Below are 26,887 nucleotides of genomic sequence, written 5' to 3'. Positions count from 1 at the left end.
AAATGATAAAAATGTTTGATTTTATTTTACATTAATAAATTATGCATTTTAAACTCCTAATGTGCATGGCTTATAACATCTAAATATAAGGATCTAAGGTAAGGTATATCTTACCTTAGGGAATCATAGGGTAAGCTTTTATTCAATTAACCATAAGAAAACATAATGTAGTGGAAAGAAACATTTAACATGTAATTCATCCAACTGGCTTATATGCTACATTTTACAGTTACTCTGATTTTTTTTTAGGAAAACTGCTCTCTGGTACACCCTACATGATGTATGTTTTTGAAACTGTTTGGCGAGCTCTTTATTTTTATTTTGCTTCCATCAAATTATTGCATTTCAACATTGTGACCTCCCCTTATTATTGCAAATATTTGATGCATGGTATTTCCTATTTTCTGTAAAGCCTTATTGTTCTTCACCACAGTTACATTCAACAATACTTCTAGTACTTGCATAGATTTTTACTTAGTACACTAGAGGCTACCATTCCTCTGGATAAAGCAGTGTAACTGTTATGAATATTTTCTCTCTAGCTTTCAGAATTTCATTTACAGCTGCTATCTTTCCATATTTCATATTTTTATGCCATTTTAAATGTCACCAATACAGAATTTTCAAAATTTCTTCCATTTCAGTCTTTTCCATCCTCTTCAACGATATGTCTTCAGCTCCTTTATTTGACAAATAATTCAAGTATTTACTTCGTCCTCTTCCATTTTACTCTTCTTTTATCATTTTTGATTACATTGATTGTGGTTAATAAATTTAATTATTCAATTAAATAGTCATTAATTATATTTTTAATTTTATCTCTATAATAAATTTTGAATATATTTTGAAATTTTTCTTAATTTTGCTAAAAAATACAGCTGTGCTAAATACCTGAGAATAGTTTGTAATTGTTCAGTTAACCACAAAAAATAGTTTATACAGAGTGGCCACTGAAAGACTGAAGGGTTTGAAAAAGTCATAACTTGTTCATTTTTAATCTTTTTTATTTTCTTTTTTTTACAGGTTATAGAGCATTCCTTGGAGATCAAAATGGCTACGTGTGATGTCCAGCAATGAGTAAAACTCGTTGGGTTTTTTTATTCCAGTGAAAGATCAGTTATTGAAACTCAGAGAAAATACCAGCAACATTTTAAAGTCCTCCTACCGATAACATGATTCGTAACCTAATCTCTCGGTTTGAAAGAACTGGATCAGTCAGCGATCTTCTAGGAAGAGGTCCTAAGTGCACTGTGCACACTGATGCAGCAGTGGAAGTTGTATGGCACAGTATCCTTGAGGATCCGTCTGCTTCTACCTGTCGTCGCTCTGCTGAACTAGGCATTGCCAGAACATCGCTTCAGAAGACTCTGAAAGGGTGGTCAGTCTTTCAGTGGCCACATTTTAATCTCCAAGGGATGCTCTATAACCTGTAAAAAAAGAAAATAAAAAAAAAAAAAAATTAAAAATGAACAAGTTATGACTTTTTCAAACCCTTCAGCCTTTCAGTGGCCCCCCTATACTATAGGTTTTTATTTTCAACATATTGCATACATTACAGCCGTATGCAATACGTTGACAATAATCAATAAAAGTTTGTTAAAAAACTAATATGGTTAAAGATTTATTGCCAGAGAAAATAAATTATGCATTTTCAACTCCTAATGTGCATGGCTTATAACATCTAAAAATAAGGATCCAAATGCTGTTTTCCCCTATCAGTACATTAGGAATGACTGCCATCCTTGTCAGTCACAATTATAAAAGACCAGTGAGAGACAGTTAGTGAATCACAAATGTCAAAAATTGTTGCACTAAAACTTTAACATAAGCCGTTTTATACATTAGGTTAAAAAAAAGCCAAGTTTACACATTATTTATTATTGTGATGATTTTTACATTTATGTGATCTAATGAAGTGTGACAGCTTCGAGTATTTAATACACTCATAATAGTAGTTGTATGACACAAAAATAAAAATAGGTAAGCTAATGTTTAAAAATATACTGTACTGGTAAAAAAAAACCCTGTGGCTGTATTTTAATATAAAATGTGTATTTTGTCATTGAAATTTAATTTATAGTAGACCATAATCTCTTTTAAAAAAAAAATAAAAATAACCCTGCATTTCCAGAAATCTGTGGGTTTTTTTTTGCTTGTTTTGGCCAAAAAAAAAACATCTGTTCTACTCCTCTCTGCAAATACTTAACCTCCAACTTTTGAAAGTCAAAGGTTGGCAGTTATGGTTCCTTGAAAAACATAATTTTATGATATTTTTGTCATATGAATGTACAGCAGCACCTTTTATTATATGTACTGCTGTGTATTCATAGATTATAAGGGACCACATATTGCATTTAATGAATAAAAAAAAAAACGAATGGCATGCTTATTATTTATTTCATACTCAAAAAATCTTATTGATTTGGAAGGTTTTCAGAAATTTATATTTTTACAGTAAGTATTGTGGTAACAAAATATTTTGAGTTTACCAAATTATTTAAATTAGAGATGTTACATTTTTTAAGTGTTGTTGGTTGATGACTAATACTATGATTTATTAAAGTAAGAATTAAAATTTTAATGCATTCATTCATTCATTCATTCATTTATTCCTTTTCCGGTTAAAATTTTACTTTTCTTTAAAGGTGACTACATCAATGATGAATCCTCCTGGTATAAAAAATCATACGCTTATGTTAGTAGACAGAGAAAGTGAGAAGAGCAAATGGGTGGATGCTTTAAATGAATTGCATCGCATTCTTAGACGAAACAAGCTTCCAACTAGAATGGTGAGATTTTTTTATTTTATTATTTTTTTTTTTTAAGGATACTTAACCCATTTTTATGTACTGGATCTAGAAAGTGAAATAATCCTAAGGATTGCACTGAATAAGTTTATCTTCCTTGCATCAGTTTTCTTTTATTAATACTAACTAAGTTGAAAGTAGTTATATCCTAAAGAATAATAAACCTGGAGACTGTATAGTGTCCAGTATTATTAAGTTGTCAGTGCTTAATGGAATAAAAGGGCTATCCATGTGGAAAAGAACCAAGGGCTCGGTCGCAAAATATAATGTCTAGCTGGAAAAATACAGTAAGTCAAATGTTATTATGTATACACTGCTCTCTAGATGTGACAGAAAGGATTATATGATGAGAAACTTATCAATTAATTAGAAAGTAGCAGAGCTAGTACAGATTCATCTTGTAATACTAAAACAATGAGAACTGGATCTAACCATAGGACTGTGAGACAACAGGAAAATATGGGAAATTGCTGAAGAGTAGTTCAAGAAATGCTATAACTAATAAAATATCATTTGAAATGTTCCTGGTTAAAGCATCTGCCACAAGTAACTACATGGGATGTGTTAAGAATACAGAGAATAAAAGGGCAATCTCTCATGCTTGGAATCTGAAGTACAGTAAAATGGAATCATAACAGTGAAAATTTCACTCTTGCTAATTTTTATTTTCTCCCCTCAGAGCCTTGTACACCTCAGTTAAGTCTCCTCTGTGGTGCCTTGTTACCAAACTTTTCAACCTGGGTACCAATGCTTCCCACATCACCTGTTCATCCCTTCTAAGAATTTATCTAGTTTTTTAAAATTATTCGCACTATCCACTTCCACAACACCAGATGGAAGTTTGTTCCACAATCAACTATCTACTGACTGAAGTTAAATTATAAATGAAAAGTTCTGAGGGGAAATTATCATGTTTAAAAGTGAAGAAAATACAAGAATAATGCAATTGCATGCACCAACAAAATGTTTATATATACAATTATATGTATTAATAACTTCATTGAGGAATTCATCTTTGCATGAACAACAGTTGATTGTCAACAGTTGTCTACTTTCAGAATTCATACACAGGAAACACAGATTTACATATTTTTGGTATTTCAAAAATTATATTCTGATGTCATCCAGCAAATAATTTTGCGAGTGTGTTAATCTTAATCCACTTCACTATTACACTGTAAGTAGTAGAAATAGTATAATGACTTTAATACTTCCAGTTGTAAAAAATATTTTAGAGGTTACCAAATTATTCCCCCCCCCCACATCAGTGTGATTATTTAGTTCTGCTAAAAGAAGTTGCTTAGGTAGCCACTAAACTATTATATATAATAACGGAAGCATCTTTAGACAAGGTGAAGGTCCTCAAGATTGGAATTGTGCAAACACAAAGTGGGGGTTCCAAGAGTGATCTAGCAACTGGAGACGTCTAAGTCTGATTTCCTGTGGCAAAAGTAATGTGCAGTCTATGACTAAGGAAGTAGTGTAGGATCACTACTGCATCATGAGACACAACATGTTAACTCATGTTGTGACTCATTACTAACAAAGGTAAGGTTTTGTCTGATTAATATGGTAAGATATTATGAGACAATCACAAAGAAACTAGATGCAAGGATTAACTTTGGTAAAATTTATTTAGCTTTTAGAAAGGCTTTTGATGATACAGTCCCACATGTGCATCTTTTGCTTAAATTGGAGTTATAGCATGGGAAGGGATGCTACAGTGGATAAAGAGAATATTGTGCTACAACTGGGCCATTGTTATGAGTGGGGTTATTCGAGGTTTCTGTGCTAATGCCCCTATCATTAATGATATAATGGTATAACAAGTTTCACGACAGAATTTTTCTATTTTAAGTTGGGCTGCATTTTTAACAAGTACCCTGAATGTAGGGCTCTGCATCTGGGTCCCAGTCCAAAGTTGTTATCATTGGGGGGGGGGGCATGCTCAACACTATTGAAGATATAAAGAACCTTTGGATTGTAATAGGCCAATAGGAAGTTTCTTCAACAGTACAACATGGATGTACAGCAATTTTTTTTTTTTTTTTATGGAGACAAAGGTGTTATCCCTCTATACAAATCAGAAGTTAGACTGCACCTTGAATATAAGAAGTTTTCGTGCATCTCCTATAAGTAAACCAAATGAGCAGTGGAACAATAACAAATATTTGCCTTATGAAGGAGTATTCCTCTCAGCCTAATCTTGGTGTAATCACTGAACAATCACAATTAACTCTGTTCACATGTTGGAGCTCCTAAGACAATCATTAATATCTGGAAATATTGCTGCAATAGGCAAGTAAAAGATCCTGTGAAAAGATGGAATAAACTTTTCATGATATATGTACCAAGAAAATGAAGTCCCTAAAGAAGTAAGATTTTAGCTTGGGGCCTTGATCTCAGGAACTCTGCAGAAGAATCAATGTGGAAGACCTAAATCCTTCACTAAAAATGTTTAGACCATTTTGTGTTAGCTGTTGCAGTTTCCGCACACACTGTCATACTGTTACCATATGCATTACTTGGAATACAACGAAGAAATTATCTTAAGAATTTCTGTTAGAGAAGGTATAGGTTGATCAGGTTCATGTACAGTGGATCGTATAGCATATGATAGATTCTGATACTAAATGACCAATTATAATAATCATATCTGTGACTTCTCAATTCGTTTCACAGTGTGAATAGCAAAAGGCAGAGTATTTTTCTTATCTTGGCTTCATTTCCTCACACGTTCAACACAAGGGTAACAACTTTGTAAGACATCTATGATTTATCTTCATCACCCAGTTTCATCCCAAAATACACATAAATATACATCGATGGACCAAAACATTATGATCACCTACTTAATGCGTTGTTGGTCCTCTGCGGGCAGCCAAAATAGCTCGTACCCGGCGAGGCATGGACCCTACAAGGTTTCTAAATGTGTCTTGTGATATCTGGTACCAACACATAACCAGCAGATCCTTTAACTCCTGTAAGGTCTATGGTTGAGGTGCCACAGATTGGAGTTACTGTTCCAACACAAACCACAGATGCTCGATGGGATTGATATCTGAAGAATTTGGAGGCCAGAGCAATACCTGGAAGTTTTCCTCATGTTCAGCGAAACAGTCTTGAACAATCCGGGCAGTGTGGCATGCTGCATTATCCTGCTGAAAAACGGCACAGCCAGAGGGTAAGACCATTGCCATGAAAGGGTGTACTTGGTCAGCAATAATGTTTAGGTAGGTGGTTAACATCAGAGTGCCCGGCACATGGATGACTGGACTCAGGGTATCCCAGCAGAACATCGCCCAAAGCATGACAGTGCTGCCACCGGCTTGTTTTCGTCCCACAGTGCATCCAGGCACAATAACTTCCCCCGGGTAAATGATGCACACATATCCGGCTGTCCACATGGTGCAACAGGAAACGTGATTCATTGGACCAGACGACCTTCTTCCAATCACTCAAGGTCCAGTTTCGATGCTTGCATGCCCATTGTAGGCGCTGTCGCCGGTGAACCATGGTTAGCCTGGGCACTCTGAGTGGCCTATGGCTATGCAGCCCCATTTTCAGCGAGGTTCGATGTACTGTGTGTTGTGACACATTACTCCCATCACCAGCATTCCAGTTACTGGCGAGTTGCACCACAGTTGCTCTTCTGTTGCCACTTACTATCCAGGAGAGCCTTTGCTCACCTTGAACATCGATGAGCTGTGGTCATCCAACACCTCACCGGTGGGGATTTCTCTCCTCAGACCACTTTCAGTAGGTACTAATCATGGTTGTCAGCTAGAGAAAGTGTATTAAAATGGCTCAACCCAGTACATCACAATGCTCTCCGAATTGCACTGGGAACTTATCATACATTGCCAGTTCAGAGTCTCTATACGGAAGTACGCAAAACACATCTATTTCTTTATCGGTATGCTCTGCTATTAAGTTATGCAGCTAAAATCAGAAGTTTCCCACATCATCCTATAAGGCAGTATCTATTCACCCCAAAATGGCATAATTTGTACCAAAATAAACCTTGCAGAATAAACCATGGGGAATTAGATTACAAAGCATAACTATGTGCTGGGAACTAAATATGAATAACATTCTAGATATTAGCACGGCTACACCACCATGGTAAATACCCTTGGCCAATGTTGACCAACATTTCCAACAATGGGAAAGAATGCCCTTCCAGATTGCAGTATTCAGCAGATCCAGGCAACTCACTCTTTTCAGTTCTCTAGTTTTATCCAAATTTACACTGATGGTTCCAAGGGAGATAGTAAAGTTGGCACAGCTGCAGTTCTACCAAACATTACAATATCCCAGCAGCTCCCTTTGGAGTGCAGCATTTACACCCCAGAACTGTATGCTATCCTGATGTCTCTAGACAATGTAAAACAGTCATTATATCCTCAAACTATTATCTACACCGATTCCTTAAGCACTGTATCTGCTCTTCAGTGTAAATTTCCTTCCAGTCATCTGTTACTACAACAAATTCAAATCAAATTAGTGCAACTTCTTGCAAACAGGCAAAAATTAATTTTCTGTTGGATACCTGGGCATTCTGGAATCATAGGAAATGAACAAGCAGATTTTGCTGCCAAGAATGCCAGTCACATAACATCAGACATGCAGATACCTTACACAGATTTCAAACACATCATACATAGCACTGTTAGAAAAAAATGGCTATCCATTTAGCAGGAACAAAAAAGCAATAAGTTCTTTCAGATTAAAAACGATCACAAGCAGCGGCTATCAAGCCTAAGAGACGATAGAAAGGAAGAAGTTGTACTTGCCAGAATGCAAATAGGACATACCCACCTAACTCATAGTTATTTACTCACTCAGGATGACCCTCCACTATGCAGCAACTGTCAAACTCAACTCACAGTAAACCGCTTGATCATTGAATGCCCATTATATTTGAGAGAACGACAAGCAGCTTTCTCTTCACATCTATATTCCTCTAATAAACGTACCTTACAGCAGATTATCGGGTACCGACAAGATATTAATGATGTTTTTACCTTCCTCAAAATGATAAACAAATATCATCTGATCTGAATCCTTTTATTTAATATAGCAATCATGTACCAAATAAGATTGTAATAGGTGCATTATGGCCTTAGTAGCCCTTGCACCAATAAATCCAACAAACAACAACAACAATTAATCATGGCTGACCCCATGAACACCCCACCAGCTGTACTGTTTCGGATATGCTCTGACCCAGTCGTCTGGCCATTACAGTTTGGCCTTTGTAAAACTCGCTTAAGTCTGCTGCCTTTCCCATCTGAAGAAAAAGAGTAAACTGATTAACGGAGTTCAGTATCAGTTGTTTTTTATACCGTGTCCCAACCAGTGCAAGCACCGTGGTTCACCTGCCGTTGCTTCGATTTGCATAACAACTCGCTGGTCATAATGTTTTAGCTCATCGGTGTACTTTGTTAACAAATGCCATAATGGGTTGCTTTTTTCTATAAATGCAGTTTTATTTACATATTATGTAAATAAATGCAGTTTTATTTACATATTATGTAAATAAACACAGTTTTATTTACATATTCTATGCAAACTAAAATACCAAAGTCTTACAAAAAAAATCAGTAACTAATTGTTGATAACCTTGTAATAATAATAAAAATATCATTTTTATCTGTTTTCTTGAAAAAAAATACAAAAAGGTAATATTTTGCAAAAAAATCTGTACATTATGGGGGAAAATGGTTGTCATTTTTGAACTGAGCATGCAGAAATTGTGGATGCAAAGAGAAACTTGTGGGTTTTTGTTATCAGTGAAAGTTTCTAACAGCCTTCTTTCCTATCTGCTTTGCACATGTTAGTAAGGATGACTGAAAATATGATTGTTGCAGTCACTTCTATTGCTAGTCATTCACATCATGAATTGGCATCTAGAGCATATATTTTCAAGCTGAGTTCCATCAGAGCTTATTCATATTCCATGAGATTTTTTTTATAAAACAGAGGAAGGTGCAGATAATTTTCAGCACCTTCTGCTGTTTCTTTTCTCTATCTTCAAGCCACGCATGGTACTAAGTCCTGTAGCTTCTAATACCTTTCATGTTTGCAATTTTCATAAAAAAATAAATAGAATAATTAAAATATTGTATTATATTTGTTTTTGATAAGAGGGACACAAAACATTAAAAGAAATCTGCAATAAAGATGTCTAAGATACGTTAATATTATTTTAGTATGTCTAAAATAATATAAATAATAGAATTAAGAAATATCCAAGATACAGAACTGTCTGGAGCAGTGGTTCTCAAATTTTGTTCCTCCAGAACTATGGGGTTTTGCAAAGGGATTCCAGAGGTTCTGTGACTATTCTAGTAATTTATCTTTTTTTTTTTTTTTTTTAAGTTAGTTTGTATTAGCGTATTACTGTTTTTAATTTGTTGTTAATAATAACTTTTTAAATATATTAGGGTCTTAAATATATAAAGATTCAGATTTGAAAAGATTTCAAAACATCTACAAAGAGAATACCATTAGTGTTTGCACACTAATGTAATCCTCTTTGCAGGTGTTTCTGAGGCATCTGTAGGTTGCTTTCGGCTCTTCTCTTTGCATAATCAAAAGTTCAGTTGCAGCCCCCTGATTGTAATGTGATTTGGCAATATATTTGCCACTTTCAAATCTCTGTTCAAAGTTTAAATGGAAGTATTTATATTTCAAATAAAATTACTTTTGGGATGACATTTGCATTTACAAATATACTGGTCAAAACAATTAATGGGATGAAACTATACAATTTATTGGACAATCTGCAGTATTGATATTCATTACAGCTGCAATGACAGAACACATTTGCTAACTGTTGCGTGCACATAAATTATTAGGTTCTCCAATGAATACAGGCTGAGAACATGTAAATTCAGTCATGTGACCATTTTGTTAATACTCAGTCACAGACGTAGCACATTTGTGAACTGGAGCTTCAATAGACAGTACACCTGTAAATTGTCATAGTTAAGCATCTGAAAATGCCATCTCAGACAGATTTGCCTAAGTCTGTAACTTGGGGGGGGGGGACTGAAGGGTGGAAGCACAAAGTTTGCCATGGCTTGGTTCAGATCACTCTCCCCCCCCCCCTTGCCCACCACAATTAATGCTTATGTGCTACTCAGATGCTTTGCAGTGAGAGAGACACTGGTGTCAACTCAAACCATCTGAAATCATCTACGAAGATGCAGACTTTATATGAAATGTGAGGTGTGTGTTCCATTGAGTGCCGAACATTGTAAGGCTAGAAGAATGTGGGCTAATGAGAAATAGTATCAAGTACTCTTTGCAGAGGAGTCCAATTACAATTTACAGTTGGATTATATTCAGATCACAGTCAGCTCACAGGAGGTAGATTGCTGATATGGAGTGGCATTGGTCTTTGGTGTCATGCTGACTTCTGCATCATCAGGAATAGGGCTCTGGCTGCATGTAAATATAGAGGTGAGATCGTGGAACTCACGGTCCTTTCCTATGCTGATACTGTAGGTGAAGAATTCATTCTGATGGATGATAATACTCAACCTTATAGGGCACAGATGGTGAACAATATGTTGAAAAGTGAGGGCATCATCCATATGGATTGGCCTTCCTAGAGTATCTCATGCTTGATTGGATACTCTAGGAAGTTGCAGTTCATCCAGATCTAGTGACACTTAAAATCTGATAATAGATAGCAGTTACACAAGAGTGGTGACTGATTCCTGAACAACTTATCCATACCTGGATTTTATTGATGTATTGCAGGTGCAAAACATGTCAGGCAGTTGCTGAGGGCCATTCACCATATGAAAGTTCCCAACCTTTACTAAAGCCACAGTTATTTTTCACTGTGAAGTTGCTTTGAAAATTTTCAACAAACACTCGCATTGATTGTAACTTACTTTCACCTGTGTCATGAAATATGTATGTCATTATATTTACAGAAAAAACATTTCGTATGTTGTAATTCTAATTATTTTGACCAGTGTACATACACCTCAGCCATGAAACTAAGATGTCATTGATGCTTGAAATGTGACTTTCTGTTCTCTGCACTTTCAGTTAACATGGTTTTATTTATGTAATATGTGCATACAATGAGAATTTTTTTCTTTAATGTTTAAGCGTAAAGCACATTATCCTTATACATTACATATTTATACTCTATTAGCTGCCATATGTTGTCTTTAATTTTTATTTGTTTCAATAATATAGTTTGTTTTTTCATATTTTTTAACTAAAATATAAGTCATAATGCTTATCTTTTTTTTTTTTTTTTTAACAAGGTATATCAAGCTAAGGAGATCTTAGATAACACTGTTACTATTATCAAGAATTCTTTATCTACTGCAATTATTGGTGAGTTCATTTTTTCTTGTGAAACTTTAAAAATTAAGATTGAGCATTAGACAACAGTAACTTTCAATTCTGATTTGGCAACTATATTTTAAATTAAATTAATACATTTCAACATCTATATAATGTGGGTGTCAGGCGGCAACTTTAATACCCACATTATAAGTGCAGCATGTTATAACACTTCACTTAAAAAACAGTGGGCAAAATTTTTGTCATTTTTTCCCACAGTTTTTTAACATAAATACACTTTAATTTAGTAACGTTTCATGGGTATTCAGACTAAAAAACATAAAGTATTAAAAGTTATATTATTTCCTTTACATTCTACTAATACACAATGGTTTTATGGACTTACATTTTATGCCCCTGTTCTGAAATAATCATGTAATTTAGTTTGCCAGAGCTGATATCAGCATTTTTCAGTACATAATGCTTAATAGTTGTCAAATGCAATAAATGTATATGTTCACTATCACTCTGACATTCTAACCATGCCATCACCTCATTTTCCAAGCACTCTGTTAATTTTTGGTACTTTTTCCTTACACGAGTGATCCACATTATCTGGCGCCTCCGTAGCCAGGTGGGAAGGAGCAGCAGTGCATAGCACACGCTTCTTGATTAGACTGGGGTTCGAGCCCATCACCACCAAATACGGAGGATGTGGAAAGGTCAGGGAATGACCACCACATATCCTGGAGCAATATGGCCTTAGTTGCTAATGCTCCTAAAAACCAAACAAAAAACAAACCACATTATCTTTTGGGACACTGCCTGTGTCACTAGCCTGTTTATCAGTTGTCTTCCCACTGTCCACAGAGATTGCAATTTCTCCCTTGCTCAGGTAATGTGAAACTGGAGCTTCTGGATCCACTTCAATCCAAACAGCTGGGTCCTTTTCTTCTTCTTCTGAAAATGCTGCTAATTCAAGGTTATTATCAGTGATCTAGTCTTTTCCACTACATTTTTTCCAGTAGTTTTAAGTTGCTGTTGATCATACTTTCTCCTATGGTAATCCAATATTGTATGCAACATCTTTCAGTGTTAATGTTTTCAGAAATTCTAGAACTTGAATTTCTGAGTTCACAACACCAGCAAGTAGCTCATCACAATTATAGGCTTTGAAGGCTTGAATAATGCCCTGATCCATGAGCTCAGTTAGTGCAGTTGTGTTCCTTGCCAGATGTGCAACTCTGCTCTTACCATCTTTTAATTTCAGGACATCAGCCGAAGGATGAGCTGGGCAATGATCCAACAATAACAGATCCTTTTCTTCAAGTTTTTGGAAAACAAATGGCAAAAATGTCACTTGTCATCCAAGCGTTGGAACTCTTTTTATAAATCACAGGTAGAAATTTCATGTTGACATGCTTAAAACATCAGGGACATCATCTTTTATTGATGTGGAGGATTCTGGAATTCTGTGTGTCTATTCTTCAGGCCAGTATTTCTTGATTAGTTTTTCATTTAGTCCCATGTTGATAATAACACCAAAAAATGTTTTTAGTTCATTTAATGAGACTGAAACCCAGTCATACTTTATGGAACAGCCATGAATTCTCTTGTTTTCTGTAGCAGTTTCCTTTTTTTTTTTTTTTTTTTTTTTTCTAAATTTCTTCATCAGGTATGTGTAACAATTTCCTCATCAGAAAGTTCTTTATGAGATTGAGAAAAAAAAAAAGAAAGCCACCAGCAATTAACAACTGAATATTTATCAACTGAATCAGTAACATCTGCTTAATTCTTCAGGTTGTTTATATGTAACACAAATGGATTGCAACACAATAATTGTGCCAGCATAGCAGGAAAACAAATTTCATGATTGGAAATTCTAACATGTGCAGTGGCCGTAACATCAGAGTGTCAGGGGAAGACTTTAAAAAAAAATTCCACCTACTGTTAGCAGTGCAAACATCAATAAACATCAAATGTTTTTCAGATTATTTGTGAAGTATAATCGGCCAGTGTACCAGGAAAACAAATTTCATAATAAGTAACATTAATGGCCACACTGGTTTCAACATTGGACTTGAAAGAACCAGGGATTAAAAAAAAAAAAAAAAAAAAAAAAAAACCGCACTGCCTACCATTAACAACTGAATAGAGATATCGATTTAGTTTTTCAGATCGTTTATATAAATAGATGGCAGTATTATAATTAAACCAGAACAGCAGGAAAGGAAATTTCATGATCAAAAACATCAATAGTCGCGGCATCCAGCTGAAAGAGGACTACTACACTTTGATCTTAGCCAAAGGGCCGAAAAGCGATACCAAAAGAGGACTGAAAAGAAACATTGTCACCTGCCATTAATATTATACAAACGTCAGTTTAGATTTTCAGATTTTCATATGCAATTTAAATAGATGGCAATACAATAATTGAACCATTACATCAGGCAAACAAACTCCGTAATTGGAAACACTTGTGTAATCAGTGGCTGCAACATCAGACCAAAAGTGAAATCTTATGATGCTGCAGTGGGCATGACATCGGACTGCAAAGGAAGGTTTAAAATTAAATTTAAAACCTTTTAATTTTCATAGAGTTTAATTATCAGTAGACTGTCCAGTATCATGGAGTGTGATGCTAATTGATATCAGCTGCTTTAGGAAGTTAACATTATATGAATTTAATGCTGACAACAAGGTAAACCCCCTGTCCCCCACTTCCCCAGATTTTTGCGGCACTAACTTGAGCAAATGGCACAGTCTGACACGAAGTTCTCTGAATAGTGTAGACTGGAGTCTTGGAGTCCATTGGATCAGGCACTCACAGGTTGCCCGCAGTGTGGGTTGGGTCTCAGGTAATTTTGTGGTTCCAGTTTTTATGAATAATTCTTTGTGAGAGAGAGAGAGAGAGACTGGAAAGCTGGCTATATCAATTTTATGATTTGTAAATGATTCACAAGCACAGTGGTCTGTTGCATTCCAGGCTTGTTGTGGCACCCTGACCTAAAACTCCCCAGATATTTAGTTGGGCTCTCGACTCCCCATTTGGGAGTTAATGATTAAGAATTTTAAATAAAGGATGATGCTTCTTTTCTTTATATTTTATCAAATAAGATTATAGCACTATCAATGTAATCCTTTTTATATTTAACAGATGAGGAAAGAATTCTTTTAGGAACAGAAGAAGGACTGTATTGTATTGATCTTGATAGGGAGGGTAAGTAAAAAGCAGTACATTCTCTGTAATTAATACATGACATTTGTACTTATAGAGGATTTTTTCTTAAGATTTTATGTGAATAAATAGTATACTTTTTTATTTATTTATGGATTTATGCTGAACCTTGTAATTGATAATTTTAAAATCACTGAAGTTAAGATTAATACATTAATTGATTTTTAATGTTTAGAAATAGTAAATAAATAGTATAGCAAAAGCTTGTACATTTTGAGAGTTTCCTATTTATCTGTGAACCATCAATAAGATAAAATAAATGCTGTGCATTGCAAATTAAATTTTGGTACTAGACTGTGTTTACCATATAATCGGCCCTTCACAATGTTTGAATTCTTCATAGATCAGCAAGTGGTGTACTGAGTCACAATGGGATTTATTATTGTATGCCTCAACACCTAGCCAATGAAGCCTTGAACTTGATACTGCTTTTTATTAACTGGATTTTCAAGGAACACTACTATCCAAACCCTTAGTGTTGTTTAATAGTGATTCTATTTTCTAAGCCTAAAAAAGATCATATAATCGAACAGACCTGCAAATTATCAGCCAGTAGCCTTACCAGTTCCTTAGGTAAGACACTTGAAAGATGATTCATGTTCAATTGATATGGTATCTTAAATCCCAAGCTGTGAGGGATGAGAATCACTATGGCTTTCAGAAAAATCTGATCTGATGATAAGTCAGTCTGTATTACATCTTCTTGTAATACAGAATCTAACATATGGAATGCTTTCATTCAAAATGAACACCTTTTCATGGTGTACCTGGACATTGAAAAAGCCTTTGATACTACTTGGCACTATGGCATTCTTCAAAATGCCATAGGACTCTGAGGTTGGCTACAGATGATCATAACAAAAGTTCTATTTTGAAGGAAACCTTCAAAATAAAACTTTTCAACTGAGATATTCCAATGTCTTTTCACAACCTGAAGTGCAGATGGAAGGTATTCCATAAGGATCACTGCTCAGTGCTGCACTCTTTTTGTGGTAAGAAGAAATGGAACTCAGAACATTTCTGCTAACATTGACATTTACATAATGCTGATTATCTTGCAATATCTTTTCACTCACAGAATATGCATTCCATTGAAAGATAGCTGTAGCTAATAAACAAAATAGGCATCATGTACTAGTTACTGGCTATCAATATGCACTTTTACAAAAAAATAATCTAACCCAGAACCTGAATTACTTCTTGGAAGTCAGCTAATATCAACACAACAGTATGTTTCTTAGGCCTGACATTTGACATCAAACTTAGATTTCAGAAACACATGTTGCAAACAAGAACTTCCTGTTTGAAGGAACTGAACATCCTTAAAGTTATCTCTGTGATGGGGGCTATATTCTCCATCTGTATCAAGCTTTAAACAAACCCCATTTGAACAGTGGAGCCCTAATATATGATTTTGCAAGAAAGTCTGTACCAGCATGTCTCAACCTAGTGAAACATAGATCTTTGGACTTTCACAGCAATGCCAGTCCAAAGCTTCTGTAGAGATGCCAGTGAACCCCTTTGTTTGGGAGAAAATTGATGCACCTTAACTGTGCAGTCAAACTCTATGGTTCCCCCATCCCATTTGGATGTATCTCTTTGACCTTCATTAAATAAACTTCTTCAAAAACAAATCTAATGAAAATAAACCTAAAGGTATTTTTGCAAGAAGTAATGCAGCAATGGAACATCCCAGGACTGAAACACAGTAGAATCTCTGTGGACAATGTGCACATCTTCCTGTGGCACTTACTTTTTTATTGTGAAAACATCTTTGTCGGCACCTACTACATTTTCAGACTGAAGCAAAACCAATTGGTAACAAAATTTTCAGACAGAAGTTATGCAAATGACATCACTTCCTAAATGGTGCTAACGATGCTAACTCAGTCACTAATGTTGATTTGGTAGAGTTAGTAGTGGGCATGAGAATAAAATGTTACATCGTTCATATTAAGAGGTGGAAATTACACAAATGACACTAACTCAGTCACTAATGTTGATTCAGTAGAGTAAGTAGCGAGTAGTAATATTGTGCAAGGATAAAAGCTTTAAAGCCAACGAAAAAGCCTCCCATGTTGACAAAAGAACAAGTTCAAAAACATAGAGAACAAAAAAAGAATGCAGTTTAGTAAAATCTACTGCTCAAGATTTTGATCAACATCAACCTTCTACATCGAATTCTCATCAAGAAGCTGGACCGTCACCATCACAAAATTACAGTCAAAAACTTCCTGAAGGTTTTGATCCAGAAAATTTGAGTTCAAATGAATTAACTGAGGATTTTCAATTGATTTCTGAACCGGCTAGACAGAATATACGGCAACAACCAGCTTCGATTGCATCATCCAAAAAGAAACAAAATCATATTTCAGCTCAACTGCCTATTGTAGACCCTCCACAAGTTTCAACAGTAGTCTAGCATGGATTCATTTACAAGAACATCGAACATGACCATAACTCCTATGAAGAGTTTGGACAACAATTTTTGAAGAATACATTTGGAACTGTTTGTGATATCTGTGATCGATTATGGTATGAAAATGATGTAAGGTTGTGCTCCAGAAAGTTATCCGTTACTTCTCTTAGAATTTCAAACTATGAAGGCCCAACCCTCTAACCTCGTCCAAGCCAAGGATGTTTTCACATAAAATAAAACATCTTTTGTGCGTACAGAGTACACATGCTGGTTTTTTTTTTTTTTTTTTTTGCTAATTGCGGTAAATATTCCTAAGCAAGTGAAAGTCTTCGAAAGCTGCAAGAAGCCTGTACTTCCACCACTGCACACACTCTGCAAATTTACACATGTGGGAGCTACAGTGATTCTTCCAACATCAGTTGTCTGTCTCGGTCTTGTTACCATATGAATTGCTGTAAATGTACGGCTGAACTTTACTCTGTTAAAATGACTTTGACTCTGCTTCCCAACCATTTCAGCCTAGAAATAATAATTTACACTCTTTGAGTTCAGTGATGACCCTGCAAAATAGTTTCTAAGACTCATATCCACTGTTCAGACAGATCAGATCATGAATAATTCAACTTGGCAACAATAAACAAACTATTGCATTTTGCTGGATTCCTTGGCTTGCTAGAATACCAGAAAACAAGCATGCTGGTCAAGTGGCATGAGATCCTATTGACATTGATTCCTTCTGTTGATTTTAAATCAGTCATATAAAGACTGTGTGATGAACAGTGGGATCAAATGTGACACATTCATATGTATAACAAATTACTAAAAATAAAACAGAAACCATTATGGATTTCCATAATGGTTTCTGCTTTATTTTTAGTAATGGACAGTGTTTTTTTTTTTTTTTTTTTTTTTTTTAAGTAATGGACAGGTTTGTGGGTTTAATAACAATATGTTAGATACGATGCTTCTGACAGAATAGGTATGAAGAGATTGTACTAGTGAGAGCAGAGATTAGTCATACTTCATATAATCATCTTTCTTTTTCTCAGAGATGATTGTCCACACCATTTACATTGCCACTCTCCCATGCTGTTCCTATTCCCACTTACTGCAAAACATATCCATCTATCACTACTTCTAAGCCCCCCCCTTTTTTTTTTTAACACCACAAAGATCATCACACTAAAGTTACATATGTAATTTGGCTGTTGAAGCCCTAAGCACCATCAAATCTCTGTTTCAACAACATGGTAGGCAAACTAAAAATTTGTTTATATATATCTGAACCAAATTTGAAATGTTTATCATAAATAAGAAAAGTTGCTCAAACATTGATATTGAGGTATATATGTTTTATTTATTTATTTATTTTATTTTTTCATTATCTGCTCTTGAAAAATAAAATTGCATAACTGAAGAATGGTATAATCTTGTTGACATTAGTGTAAGAAATGACAAAGATGCCAAAATATTGTCATTTGTAATTGAACATTAATAATGGAGTGATATGCTTATGTAGTGTTAAATAATTCAACCTTAAAAATGTCTGTTAATGCTAATGTAATTTTGAGAAGAGGAAGTTGGTAAATGCTGTTCTCTTACAAGGTGATAATTCTAATTGCATGGACAGGTTTGTAGGTTTAATAACAATATGTTAGATGCAATGGACTCCTAGTTCCAGAGCCCTCTTAATATATAGAAGTCATTTTCTTTTTACTGTGGAGTTTGTAGAAAATTAGTTGATTGATGGTTGTAGAAAATTAGTTTTCAATAATCTGTGTGTCACCATCTTGTGAAACATAGTATAGTCAGTATCTTCTGTTCCTAGCTAAGAATTGTTAAAATTAACTAAACGTAACGAATATGGGCAGTGTTGTTCATCTAACAAATGCAGATTAAGTTCACATCCAGTAAATAACCTCCTTAGCATAACCATTAGTTATGCTGGGGAGATTATCGTTAACAAAACAAATGCAACCTACGGTTAGAGAGTTGCTTATGAATGAATTTTCATATTTGCTGTCAATCTACTAAAAAGCAATCATGTACAACTTGTGTTTAAAATATACTTTATATTATTGAAGTTCTGCTTTTTTTCTGATGTAAAATGGATTAATCAATTCCCATTTCAATACAGATTTTTTAGGAGATCACCCATCTAGATGGAAACACTGATTTCCCGAAACATAGCTATAAATAGTTTGTGTATCATTTCAATAATAAATTACTTACTCTACCACATAAGGGGTTCCCCAGGGCTCAGTATTAAGTGCAACCCTGTTTGCACTGCGGGTGAACAATATCACAAAGGTTATACCCCCATCATTGCAAATATATATGTATGCAGATGATCTTTCCATTTCATTTCAATCACAAAGCATGAACACCATTGAAAGACAGCTGCAATTATCCATAAACAAAATAGAAGTATGGACTCAAAATAATGGCTATAGAATATCTGAGAAAAAATCTGTTGTTATCCACTTCTGTAAAATGCGTGGTCTTCATCCTGAACCGGTCTTATACTTAAATAAAATTGCTCTACCTGTTGTTCAAAATTTCTCCTTTTTGGGCTTAACAATAGATAGAAAACTAAACTTTCAGGAACATATACTAAGACTTCGAACCAGTTGCCTCTTAAAACTTAACATCTTGCGCACAGTATCTTCAATGGCCTGGGGAGCCGACAGGTCCACATTATTACTATTATATAAAACTTTGATTAGATCTCGTTTAGACTATGGATCTCCTGTATATGCTTCAGCAAGAAGGAGCATCTTACGTCGTCTAGATACCATTCACCATAATGCTCTCCGCATAGCTTTAGGAGCATTTAGAACTTCACCAATCTACAGCCTGTATGCAGATGCTTCGGAACCCCCGCTGCATCTTCGACGAGATTATTTACTGTGCATGTATGCGGCAAAAATATACAGTCAGCCATCACATCCAAATTGGTCCATTATTCACAATCCACCATGGACGAGTAATTATGATCACAAGCCAAATGAAAATAAACCAGTAGGACTGCGCCTCAGACACTTAGCTCAAGTTTGGGAAATACATTTCCAGCACATTTCTGCAGTAGATATAAACTCAGAACCTCCTTGGACTCCGACTGTGCCTTTATCCATATCACACCTTACAAACAGGAATAAAAAAGAGATCTCTCCAATCGTTATACAGAAGCTTCATGCACTGCACAGTTTTGAAAATAGAAACAGTCATCAGATTTACACAGATGGTTCAAAATCGAACAACTCAGTAGGTGCCGCAGTAGTTTTACCGGAATATATTATATCTGTCTCCTTGCCTCATGTTTGCAGTATTTTCACAGCAGAATTATATGCTATTAAACTAGCACTGGATGATATTACCCAGCATCAACTTCTACCTGCTCTAATCTATACTGACTCCCTTAGTGCAGTAGCAGCTTTGCAGAACAGCAAACATTCCTCAAATTCCTTGATTCAGCATATCAAAAAACAACTCGGAGTTTTTCATAAAGCAAGAAAACAAGTGTCTATCTGTTGGATTCCCAGCCATGCTGGAATTCTAGGAAATAATCATGCAGACCAAGCCGCAAAAAATCCAGATCTTGATGTACAAGATAACTTTCAGTTTGTACAATTTACAGATTATAGGGATGTATTTCGTACCAAATATATTTCCATCTGGAAACAACTTTGGAGGGACCAATCATGCAATAAACTTCGCAGAATAAAAAAAGATCTATGTTTGTGGAATTCTAGTTCACGTACAAATAGACAGGAGGAAGTTATATTAACCAGACTGCGCATTGGACATACCTTCCTTACTCACAAACATTTACTTTTAAGAGAAGATCCACCGCTCTGCTCTGTCTGTCAGATACAACTTACAGTAAGGCATATCCTGATTGATTGTCCATCATATTCAGCCATTCGAGCCACATCCTTCCAATCATTAGCAAACTTGCAAGCACCTCTAACCCTCACTCATGTACTCGGTGACAAGGCAAACCTAACTGAGCTCTTTATATATATTAAACATCTAGGAATAATAAATACACTCTGATATATCCATCCTAAATCATTAAAATGAACGTAATGACGCTGACAGACACATATTGGCCACAGTTGCCCTTGTGTCGTGAAATTTTCATACCAACAACAACAACTTACTCTACCACATGATATAATAGTGTAGTTACTATCAGTTCATTACCATAATAATGAACAATCATGTAGATCCTCTCTACCAAGTAATTATTATTTTTTCACTCCCCAGAAATAAGCAGAGTTGGAGATGGAAAAAAGATATCACAGTTAGAATACTTATCTGATGAACAGTTGCTTATAGCTATTACAGGTAAGTAAATTAATAAAGTCAAAGGTTTATTTTTCAAATATTTTTATAATTGATCAGCTTACATTAGAACCTGTTTTCTTTTTTTCCTAAAGTGAAGGTAAGATGATAATTTTATGGATAATTAAGATGGTAAGATAGGTAATTTTGAATCATTTTCATATCTGACATCATTGTACTTGCATGGAAGATTTAATGGAATGGTCCACATTGTATGGCTTACAAATTTCTGAAACTAAAACTGTGCAACTATTGTTAAAAGGACAATTGAGCAAGAATGTGTGGCCTTTGGTTCGTGCACATGGAGTGTCTATTCGATATGTCATGACAGTTAAGTACTTGGGTGTGTTGATAGGAGAGCACATCAGTTTTGTCTCATATGCTAAGCATTTGAAAAAGAAGATAAGAACATTATGCTCCAAGCTAAAGAGAGTTATACGGGTGGGCTGGGGCATAAAGGGCAGAGCACTTAATTTGTTGTATGACTGCCTCTTCGTCCCAATTATAACTTATGCCTCAGCATAATTGGTTTCATAAAATGACAAATTAAAAAGTATATTTTAAAAGTATACGTTAATTAAAAAGTATATTTTGCAAGCTCAAAGGTTTACTCTTTTGTCTGTCGCTAAATTATGTCGAACTGTTTCGACAGACGCTCTTCAAGTTGTTTCAGGCAGGCTGCCAGCAGATTTGTTGATTATTCTGTGCACTTTGATGTATTGCACAAGGAGGAATATAAGAAAGACCAAATTAAATGTGAGTTCATGCTCAGATGATGGAAGGCTGTATACCAGACAAGGGGTGTACAATCTGAGAAAAGAAGGATACTGTCAGAGTTAATGTTAGAATGGCAAAGGAGGTGGGATACTTCAGATAAAGGTAGGGTTGCCTACACGTTCTTGCCAAAAGTTAATATTATTGATGTAGGGAAGAAAGTCTGGCAGCAGTTTGGTGTGAATACAGCTTTCGTTATTACCGGGCACAGTCTTGCTAAAAGACTGAGTTAGGGTTGGCACAAGGTCAGAATTGCTCATGTGGAGACCATGAGGAAACATATAATGTTCTCTTGCAGATGTTATGTCTAGATGGGAAGGCAAAGATTCTTATGGATGATGTTTGTGGAAAAATATGTTTGCTTATTTTAATGATTTTGTTTGTGCTTAAAAGTAAAGAGCAAATAAAAGCTAGATAGTAGAGCCCACCTCCCAGTGGCAGGGATGGAAACCAAGTCAATTGGGATAGGCAGGACATACAATTAATGTCCAAAGTTTATCTCACTTGGCTTGGGCCAAGCAGCATAATGAGCTCTCAATCTTAGTTACTTGTGTTATTTTAAGTTTTATTAAATTAATTAATTAATAATTTATTGACTTTTATTATACGGCATGAGTTAAAAAAGTTGAAAGTTCTCAGCTACATATAAGCTTTGGCTTGGGTGGTGGGTGTCTTAACAATATCTTGAATGAACATACATGCATGCAAATTTTTGAACATATCCAACATGCCTCTATTAGGTAACTGTTCTTAAAAAAAGTCATTGATTGTTCTGTTTATCAGTTGTCTCGAAGTTACTTGTAAGCAAATCATTATCCTTGCATGTTATTCTCGTGCAAGAATAGCAGCAGGAATAATGATTCACAGTTCAGTCTGTGCGTTATTTTTACCTGGATTGTGATTAATTGGTATGCTAATGCAGAAATTGGAGACATTCATTTTATTTGTGGGTGAGCAAATGGGAACAACAGTGAAGCTCAGCATCTCTACAGGTAAACTTGACAATGTCCAGTCAGGAATACTTTTCACTTATCAGCACCAATTGGGAAAGAACCAGAATTGTTTGAACACCTGGTATACTTGACTTTTTTTATTTTTTTTTTTTTTTCATCCCTGTGCTCGGCAGAACATGCTTCCAAAGTTTGATTAGACCTTTCAGAAATGCCCTATATCTGTAGATATATATGTTCATATATGTTAACCAACACCAGATGCTAAAGTTGTACCAGACATTTTAGTAGAAGTAGAAGATCTTATAAAATCAATGAAAAATGGCTAAGCAGCAAGACCCAATTAAGTCATGGTTGAAATCGTTGAAAGCTGGAGGCCAGCTGGTATGTAAAGCTCTAGTGAAACTATTTTCAAAATGCATTTTACTTAACAAAATACCTGTAGCATGTAAAAATGCAGAAGCCATACTACTGCACAAAAAAGGTGACAAGACAGATTTAAAAAATTACCGACCAATAAGCCTATTGTCAGTTGTCTACAAGGTTTCACAAAGATACTTTCAAGGATAGGCACAATACTTGATGTTTGTTTGTTTGTTATTTGGTTTTTAGGAGCATTAGCAACTAAGGCCATATTGCTAAGGGGATATACGGTGGTCATTCCCTGACCTTTCTGCATCCTCCATATTTGGTGGGCACGGGCTCGAACCCTGGTCTAATCAAGAAGCGCGTGCTACGCACTGCTGCTCCTGCCCACCTGGCTATGGAGGTGCCAATACTTGATGTGGCACAACCCAAAGAACAAGGAGGTTTCAGAAGCGGCTTTAGTACAATGGATCACATCCAAACAGTGTAGCAAGTTACAGAGCAACACAATGAATACCATCTTGTATTATAGTCTTCATCAGCTATGAGAAAGCATTCAACTTAGTCACAAAACAAGCAATAATCAACACCCTAATCAACCAAGGTGTAGACAGAGCTTGCATCAATATTCTCCAATCAATATGTGAAAAGGCAACTGCATCAATATGGGTCAGCAATGATAAAGTTCAGATCAACATAGAAAGAGGTGTCCGACAAGGGGACACAATCTCTCCAAAACTATTTTCTGCTTGTTTAGAAGAAATTTTTTTGCAATAAAAATTGGGATAATAAAGGACTCAAGATAAATGGAAATTACCTGAATCACTTACAATTTGCAGATGATATCATTGTCTTTGCCAGCGATCCGGAAGAATTGCAACAAAACATTAAAGAACCTGTAGCATGAAAGCAAGAAGTTTGGTTTGAAGATGAATATCAAGAAAACAGGTTATGTTCAACAAATTTTTCAAACCAAAGAAAATCATGGCCGATGGACAAGAACTAGAAGTGGAAAGATATGTTTACCTTGGACAAGAAATTTCATGGAAACATCATGATGGAAATTGAACGGCACATAAAATTGGGGTGGAAAGAATTTGGAAAGCTTAATATAGTCTTCAAGACAAACTTCCCACTCTGTCTGAAATGAAAAGTTTTTGATCAGTGTATTCTCCATGTCCTAACATATAGTTGTGAAACGTGGACATTGAATATCAAAGCTTTACAAAAGACCTGAGGGTCACACAAAAAGTATGGAATGCCAAAATTTGAACATAACCAAAAGAGACTGAAAAACTTGCATGGATTTACCAACAAACCAAGAGCTGTGACATCATTGAAAGAACAAAGCACTTAAAATGGAAATGGAGAGATCACATATCAAGAAGAACTGATAATAGATGGACCAAACAAATTTTGGAATGGATACTGTTTCACTCCAAACACCCAAGAAAAAATTCAAAGATGAGGTGAATCGATTAAATTGTGAAATCTGCTGGTATACAATGGCAACAGAAAGCACAAGACCGCAGTTGCAAGAAATGTGTTGCGGAGGCCTTCATCCTGCATTGGATCAACATTGGCTGAAGATGATGATGTTAACTATCCCAAATTAGGATGATCCAACTTGATTCTTTCGTGTTATATTAACTAACCTGGTTAGCTATCTCGACAGTCACTCATGAGTTGGATGTAGGGAATAATTTCAATGTTCTTTACTTCGATTTCATCAAAAAATTACTATGTAAGCTGGAACATAGGGAAAATCCTTAAATGGATCACAGGATGGCTACAAAAAAAAAAAAAGATATCAAACTTTTGTAGGGTCTAAAGATAGGCAGTTCACTTGGTGAAATTTGCAAAGGGAATATCCATATGAGGAAAGGCTTCAAATATGTGGGCTTGGAAACTAAGCACCTTAGAGGAGACTTGATTGAGATGTATAAGGCTTTGAGAAATGAAAGTAAAGTGAATATGGGTGAAATTTCTACTGTTATAAATGATTATAGAAGTATGGGCCATAAATTCAAATTATGAGGGAAGAGGTTTAGACTGGGCTGCAGAAAGTTTTCTTTTGGGGAATTTCAAAGATCAGTTGGTTAGGCACGTATATGAGGTGGGAGGGCATCACAAGGTAGTTTATTTTATTATTATTTCAGTGTTGGCCAAAGTTCAATTCGTAAGCAGTAGGTGGCAGCAACCACCTTCAGAGAGCAACAGTTGCTAAATTAAAATAGCACTACCATTGCAGAAGTAAGCCATCAGGGGTTCAATCAGTGTGTTTTTTTTTTTTTTTTTTTCAGAGAGAGAGAGAGAGAGAGAGAGAGAGAGAGAGAGAGAGAGAGATCTTTTCAAAATGTCCTGGCAATTGCAGTGAGTCACTTATTCTCCATAGTTAGTGAGACCTTGGCATCAAGAACAGGAATAACATGTTGATGCAGCAGTTATTCATGCTATTTGTCATGTGTGAGAATAGCCACAGAGCTGGGAATCTCACATGTTGTCATCTTCAGCTTCATCCATGCATGCTTGGATTTTGGAAAGTGTTGTCGTGGTGAGTGCCAAAGTGTCTAATGGACAAGTACAAACTGGAACAAAGGGCACCACATTCCCAAACAAGATTGTTGAAGCAGTTGAATCTTGAGCTTACCAACACATGGTGTAGTTAAATCAAGAATTTGTGGAGTGGAAGCATGTGACATCACCATGAATAAATTCAAGGTAACACCAACTGCGAATAAGGTCTTGTCTTTCAGGGCAGTGAAGAAATGCTCCATACCAACTTTATTCAGAATGGAACTGCTGTTATCTCAGATTCTTGTTGTACAGCACTTGCAAAATCGAAACAGAATATCAAAAGAGAAAATCAAAGTCTCCTCTTAAGTAGTGTCTGAGCAAACAGTGAACTGATTGCAAACATACCTTTGGAAGGTTTTGCATCATCCACTGTACAGTCCTGACTACCACCTATTTTGTTTCATTGAAAAAAAAAAAACAAAAAAACCCACCTTACCAGCAATCAGATTTTGGGGTCATGAAAGCAATAAGGGTATGGCTTCAAGTGTAGGGCACATAATTCTCCCAAAATGGCATTAATAAACTGGTACCAGTGGGATAGATGTCTCCAGTATAAAGAGCAATTATTTAAAAAAAAGCAACTTTTGTGTAGGCTACAATCCTGAATGTGTAATGTGTTAGTTTTTGTTTGATCTTTAAGAAATAAATTTATAAAAGTAACTTTACAAATTACCCTCACATTACAAAGTTTAACTAAGTAATCAGGTGATTTTGAGAATTTATAAGATTATTATAGTAAGGAAGAATTCTTCTGTGTAAGGAATAATCCAGATTATGAGAATTTATTATTAAATATACTATTTGTTGTAGTTTAATATAAACAAAAAAATTGGTCATATTCATAATTACCATTTTTTACTTATCCCAATAGGCAAACAGCGCTATCTCAGGCTTATACCTGTTGGTGCTCTAGATGGACAGGATGTTGAATGGACCAAAGTTTCAGATACAAAAAACTGTATAACATTTTGTACGACAGTAATTAATCAGGGAAATCAGGATTCATACTTGTTTTGTGTAGCTGTCAAAAAGCAGGTTATTTTCTTTTGAATTTTATTGTTTTATTTCTTTTGACAGTTAACATTTTATAAGT

The 26,887-nt window shown here is 35.3% G+C and overlaps 1 protein-coding gene across 1 annotated transcript in view; it reads left to right on the top strand.

The window, feature by feature from the left end:
- The window catches only part of LOC150084800 (serine/threonine-protein kinase Genghis Khan-like), a 477,571-nt gene that overhangs the window by 390,619 nt on the left and 60,065 nt on the right, over window positions 1–26,887 (top strand). Inside the window, exons 27-31 of the mRNA XM_090376356.1 lie at window positions 2,646–2,789; window positions 11,102–11,174; window positions 14,281–14,343; window positions 21,050–21,130; window positions 26,666–26,829. Coding sequence (XP_090232482.1) covers window positions 2,646–2,789; window positions 11,102–11,174; window positions 14,281–14,343; window positions 21,050–21,130; window positions 26,666–26,829 — 525 coding nt within the window. The remainder of the gene's footprint in view (window positions 1–2,645; window positions 2,790–11,101; window positions 11,175–14,280; window positions 14,344–21,049; window positions 21,131–26,665; window positions 26,830–26,887) is intronic.

Source organism: Mastigoproctus giganteus, chromosome 6 (genome assembly GCF_048544385.1).
Source record: "Mastigoproctus giganteus isolate SK-2022 chromosome 6, ASM4854438v1, whole genome shotgun sequence".
Lineage (NCBI taxonomy): Eukaryota > Metazoa > Arthropoda > Arachnida > Uropygi > Thelyphonidae > Mastigoproctus > Mastigoproctus giganteus.
This window is presented reverse-complemented; position numbering and strand designations above follow the sequence as displayed.